The 6,152-nt window shown below is 33.9% G+C and overlaps 1 protein-coding gene across 1 annotated transcript; it reads right to left on the bottom strand.

The window, feature by feature from the left end:
- Positions 1 to 838: 838 nt before the first annotated feature.
- Positions 839 to 4,262, bottom strand: LOC120191019. Its single transcript, XM_039194025.1, has 3 exons — positions 3,518 to 4,262; positions 2,672 to 2,859; positions 839 to 1,788 (listed from the first exon to the last, which is right to left on the bottom strand). Exons 1-3 carry the CDS (start codon positions 4,170 to 4,172, stop codon positions 1,297 to 1,299), a joined length of 1,335 nt encoding a protein of 444 aa, XP_039049956.1. The 5' UTR covers positions 4,173 to 4,262; the 3' UTR covers positions 839 to 1,296.
- Positions 4,263 to 6,152: the final 1,890 nt, after the last annotated feature.

Genomic DNA, 6,152 nt, shown 5'->3' with positions numbered 1-6,152 from the left:
GATTTAATTTGGATTAAACTACTCTAAATATCACTAAACTTTAATGTTTATATCTATTTTACCATTGAGCTTTATTGTGTATTGAGTTTATTATTATACTTTAGATGACTCAATTTTAGTATTAAACTTTAATTTTATCTTCAGTTATATCTTTAGACTATTAATTCAAAAATGATATAATAACAAAAATGATAGTTTTGTCAATGTGATGGTCAAACCGCGTCGTCGTTTTGGAAGATTATATAAACACTTAAATTATGTGTATCAATTTTTCTACTAAACTTTCAAACACGCCAATCTTAAATATTTGAATTTTTTGACCTTTGTTGGTTATCAAGCACAATTGTCATCTATCACCATTCGTAGTAAGATTGTATCAAAATATTTATATTTCACTCATATTTTTTCACCTCATATTATTTTTGAATGGAACACACTCAAAGTCAATAAAAATCCATCTAAAGGTTCAGCATCCTAAAACTATGACTTCCTTCAATGACCATCAGACAAAATTAACTTTAAAATATATCATTCATCTTCTCCAATTAATACTTCTCATTGTTTATATTTTCAAACAAATACTCAATCCCTCAGATTGGAGAATACCTCCAAACTCCCATAAAAAGTATATATATATATATATATATATATATATTTGTTTAATCATGAGATTTAAAGAGGTTTTGTTCTTAAAACAACTAATTGGACAAATTATTACAGAAAAAGACAATTTAGCTCAAGAATTGAAGAAAAACAAGATGGCCCTTCCAACCATCTACATATATAATCTTTATTACAGTTGAAAAAACCTCGTCTTTATTACATGATCTTTAACAGAAAGATTAAAAAAAATACATGAATCGCGATCTCAAAGTTCTAAGAACGGAACGTTTAACTTACAGATTTTCTGTACAAATCTTGTATCCCAATCAAAGAAAACTATGAAATAGTCGGGTCTCAATGCTTTAAATCCTTTTACACGCTGTCTATGAACATGGGCAATCGTCCTTTGACATTGCGCTTCTTCACATTCAAGAATCCTTGCACAATCAGTCAACAGGACAACGCACCATTAACACTTGATTGATCACTCGTCATATACAAACGAGCTTCCAAGTTCTGAGACACCTTCAGCAACTTTAACCAGTTGCCCTGCATCAATGATGCGTTGGTGTCCGTCATTCCAGGTTTGACATCAAACTAAACAACCTTTCGGTTCCATCTTTGATCCAAAGCTTAGGCACAGCTGAATCAAATCACAGGTTTATGTTTTGGAAGTTTCAAATCCTTTTGAAACTAAGAGTTTGCACGGGTGCTACCCTCATCGAAATCCTCAAGATCACTGAAAGAAATATTTTCTACATCTTCCGGACGAAGTGCAGCCCCATTATGACCACCAAGTTCAGGACCCTCATCTTCTGGCCAATCAATCTCTTCATCATCAAAATCTGGAATCCATATTTTTGAGGGTGGACCAACCGGAGTACCCTTATCCTCGGCATTAGGCACCAGCTTCTCCTCAACAACAGACTTGTCTACAATTGGATTCTCAACACTTTCAACTGGATGCTTCTCGGTCTCATAGTCTGTTGGGAAGCTAGATGCAACTTCAGAAGAATAGGTCCGAGGTGATATGGCTTCAAAACCAAAATAATTGGAGGAAGGAATAAGATCATTGTGCGCTCTACTATGACTGTCTTCTTGGGAAGTGCTTCCTCCGCACCAATCAGTTTCAGGCATTTTTTGCTTTTGCAGCTCCTTCATCCACAATGATCTAGCTTCCATTACCTGCCAGCAACAAATTAACCACCAAGAGAATTAATCAACATTCAGCATGTGAGCCTAATAAGTGCTGAATTATTGCACTTAACATAATAGTAGAGTGAAAAATAAGTACATAAAGTATATCTCGTGAAAAACTACACTTAAGGAAAAGAAATCCTATTTGTAATTCTGATAAACCATAAGAACATTCCATGAAACTGTACGAAATGACATGCTAAATTACCGGGCATATAACAAGTTCAACTAAGATTGAGAAGTTACGAAGAATCCTTAACCAGTTTGGCAGACAAATTTGTAAGCACAACCTTCTTGACAAAGTGTAGATAATAAAATTTTGAAGGAAAGAATGGAAAACTATTCTGACATCAGAATTCAGATGACTCAGGAGTCACGGAAACCAAGCCACAAAAGGGTTGACCAATCTAGACAAAAGCATGCATGGAGGAGCTAGGCAAACTGCAGACAAGTGATAGATGAGCGACAGACTCAAAATATTACTTATTACAAAAATTAACGATAATCATGAATCCTCAGAATAAATTAACTAAGTAGTAGGTGCAAGTGTAAAAAGTGGAGATGGAAGGACTATGAGCAAAAGAAATAAACTTCTAGAAACTCAAAGGAATTTCATATCAATTATCAGACTTCGCAATATCTTCTATTCCCATATTTTGATCTTGAGATTTAGAAGTTTAAAATCTAAATTGTAACCTCAACCAAGAAAACAAAATGAGAAAACAGAAACATATATTAGTTGAATGCTCAAATAGGGCTCAATACTATCAAAGTCCCTTACATAATACTTTCCTGTAAAAGAAAATTGCAAATAGCTTCACAAAGTAATAAAAGTCTTGGGACTCTACTATGCCTATGAGAAGTCACTTACCTGAGGTGTAGACAGAACTTCAGCATCAGCCTTGTTAAGTCTTGAATGCAGGAGAACAAAATAAACTTTCCAGAAGTAACCGTAACTCATGTGGCACGGACAAAGTTCAATCCTCAGAGCTGCTAGTCTCGGAGCAAGATATTCAATAGCCATGGCATGGTCTCGTTGGGCATCCGACATGTCAAAATCTATAACAAGGAAACAACAAAAAAACAAAATCTCAAACTCTTATTGTCATTTTAGAAACTTATACATAATAAATCGTAAAAATAATAAAATGAAACAGCAAAAAATTACAATAAAAATAAGCTAGCCCAAAAGGCAAAAGAATACTGAATAATGTGTTAGATTGAGTAAGAGTCATATAACCAATCTTATGCATCTAAAATTCAAGTATAGATGCCGGATCTTGATCAAATTTGCAACTAGAAATATAAGTTTTCAGCTAAATGACTTGATGACAGAAGCACACGCTAATGTCAAGGGCAGGAACCACAGACACACACTCAGGACATTAAGTAAGTACATTTACTTTTAATTATAATCAATCAACTCCTTTGTTTTATGATCCAGAATTATCAGACTTCTTACAACAGAATCAATGGCTTATGAAGTCAACTAGGAAAATAATGGTAGCATCAATTTGGCATTTTTACATAGAGAGAGTTTAGAATTCAAACTATTCAGTGTTCAATTGAAATTGAAACAAGTTTAACATTTGATCAGTTGAGCTATGAAAACTGATCTGAAAAGCAAGAATTCCGCGGCAGAGCATCTAGATAAACAACCAAATTGTATTACTATACAATGAGATCAAATTTATCTATGACTAACGAAGAAAATTACCATCCAAATCTTCATCAGGATCAAGAGAGAAATCCAACCACGTTTCTGGGTGATGAGCGATATTTCTGGCAAACGCCAATACCTCATTCGTGATCCCAACCACATCGAACTCCTGATCCTCCTCCTCCTCACTTCCATTTTCCATCTCGTACTCTTCCTGGTTTTCCTCCTGCCCAAACGGTAAATAGTCCGATGCCATCTTAGACAACGTTCCCCCGATCTCAGCAAAATCGTCTCCAATCCCCGCAACTGCCGCTGAATCGGATGGATCATCTTCGTCCCGTGAGATAGATCGATCCGAAAGATCAGATTGATTCAAATTAGAGAATGATCGATCATTTGATTGGCCATTGAATTGCGTTGACGGAGGAGGAGGAGGCGGTGGCGGAGCGAGAAAGGAAGCGACGCCGAAGAGTTGGCGCGTGAAGCTATCTTTGAGTTGGGTTAGATCTTCTTTGATGCCATGAAGTTCGTCCACTTGTTGGGGGGACAGCGATTGTTGTTCCTCCTTGGCCTTGGTTTCCTCATTTGGAGGAGCCGATGATTGAGACACCCGGATTACATCGTGGTTTTCCCCAGCCCTTGAAGAAGCCGATTCATCATCGTCGTCGTCGAGAGTGAGGGAATTCGCCAATGAACGAGCTAACCATGACATTCTTCTTTCTTTCCTTCTTTTTTTTTTTTTAGCCTTTTGGATTATTAGGGGAGAGGGCGAGAAAGTGAGGGATCGAAACTTGAAAGCTTGGCTTGGTGGTTTAAAAAGGATGGCTTTATTATCATTATTATTACTAAATTAATTAATTTAATATTAGAGTGGCAACAATCATATGGTGATTAGACCACCATAAGCACAGGTAGGGTCTGGATTTATGATCCTAATTATTTATTGCCAGTAAGCATAAAGAGGTTGGTTGCCACTGTTGTCGGCGTTATTCTGTTCCGTTATGTTTCGATCGAGAGAGTCTTTTTCCTGTCCTAATGTCCTCGCTTGTTTGGTTACTTTCCTTTTTCATTTTCAAACAAAACAATACTTCCAAACCTAAACACTTTGTATTTTACTTACGAAATAGACTGGGCTTTAACCCTCCCTCCTCATCTTGTGGGCTTTTCTCCATTATCTTATCATCTTTCTAATGCTTAATTGGAACCATTTTTATCTTACTTCATTTGAATCCAAAATTTGGCTTACCAAGTAAAAAACCTGGCATGGTTTTGCATGTATTGTAGTGTTTCTATAATCACTCATATTTAACATATACGATTGAACCAAGTGATCTTAGTGATTAAAAGATTTGTTATTATTTTTTGAGGTATCGGATTCAAGCACCAAGTATGTAGATGTATGAGTGTTCATTATCGAAAGAGTTGAAAGTCTTTGAATATATACTACCTTGTATTCACACCATATATATATATATATATATCATTTCATCAAACGATTTAAATGGTAAAAGTGATTGTTGTTCTTTCTAGAAATCTCAAGTTCGAACAGTTTTGTCCTCAAGGTATGTGTACGTTATCAATGGCTGAAAAAGATCCTGAACAAATATTACTTCTTAAATGACTCGGATTTAAGCAACTCGGATTTAAGCAACTACGTGTTTGATAATATTATATAATTTTTTCCATCTTTAACCCTTATTATAGATAAATTATTTGACGGACTCTCCCCACCATGTTAATAATGGTCCAATCAATTAAATAAGTTCACATCCGTCATTCTTTTCATATCATTTTTACATATATATATTTTATTTTCCAAATAAGCTTCTTCATTAATACATATCAAAAGATTTTATTTTCTAAATAATCTTTTTCATTAATACATATCAAAATTGAACTTAAATTTAGAGATTAATTTTAAGATATTCATTAATACCCTTTCCTTTTTCACTCAAGTGTGTAAGCCATTGAAACTGAAAGCTCGATGCTGGCCGAAGCACCATATTTAGTTTGTACTAGTGTCGAGATGATTTGTAGTTCGCTTTACTATAAAAAATTGGGATCAAATCCACTTACCTTTTCCCATATTCTCAGTAGCTACATTGATAATTTTCTCATATTTTATATGAAGAATACTGCTTTTTCTATTTTATTATCATTATTTTCCCAAAATTTTCCTTTAACATCTGTTTCTTTCCCTTTTAATTTATTAAAATATTAATAAAAAGTTAAAAGTTATTATAGTTAAAAGTAAATTTCAAAATGCATGCACTTTGCGCAGTCAGTATTCTTCAAATTATTCCGGCACTGATACAAACAAATATGGTGGCTTCAGGCGATGATGATCTTTCAGTTTTAATGGCATTCGCATTGTAAGACACTTAAATGAAGAAGGAAAGGGCATTAATGAATATTTTAAAAACAATCCTAAATTTAATTCTAATTTTTGATATGCATTAATGAAAGAACTTATTTGAAAATTAAAATCTGTGTAATAATGATATAAAAAAAATTGACGTGAACTTATTTAATTGATTAAGACCATTGATGATCTTGTGGGAAGGTTCGTAATATAATTTCTCCTTATCATAATAATTTTTTTATTTCTTAATTTTAGTAAAATGAGAAAATTTTTATTTATTTGAATCTAATGAAAATCATCAAATCCGAATTAAATTAGAATGAAAACTTT

This window comes from Hibiscus syriacus, unplaced genomic scaffold (genome assembly GCF_006381635.1).
Source record: "Hibiscus syriacus cultivar Baekdansim isolate YM2019G1 unplaced genomic scaffold, ASM638163v2 tig00116964_pilon, whole genome shotgun sequence".
In the NCBI taxonomy this organism is placed as follows: domain Eukaryota; kingdom Viridiplantae; phylum Streptophyta; class Magnoliopsida; order Malvales; family Malvaceae; genus Hibiscus; species Hibiscus syriacus.
This window is presented reverse-complemented; position numbering and strand designations above follow the sequence as displayed.

What these genes read in the sequence shown, in the direction of transcription:
- LOC120191019 (XM_039194025.1), bottom strand. Translation starts at nt 4,172, where the DNA reads ATGTCATGGTTAGCTCGTTCATTGGCGAATTCCCTCACTCTCGACGAC. An exon ending in TCCTGATGAAGATTTGGATG is followed by an intron (nt 2,860 to 3,517) that starts GTAATTTTCTTC and finishes TCCTTGTTATAG; the next exon opens with ATTTTGACATGTCGGATGCC. An exon ending in AAGTTCTGTCTACACCTCAG is followed by an intron (nt 1,789 to 2,671) that starts GTAAGTGACTTC and finishes TGTTGCTGGCAG; the next exon opens with GTAATGGAAGCTAGATCATT.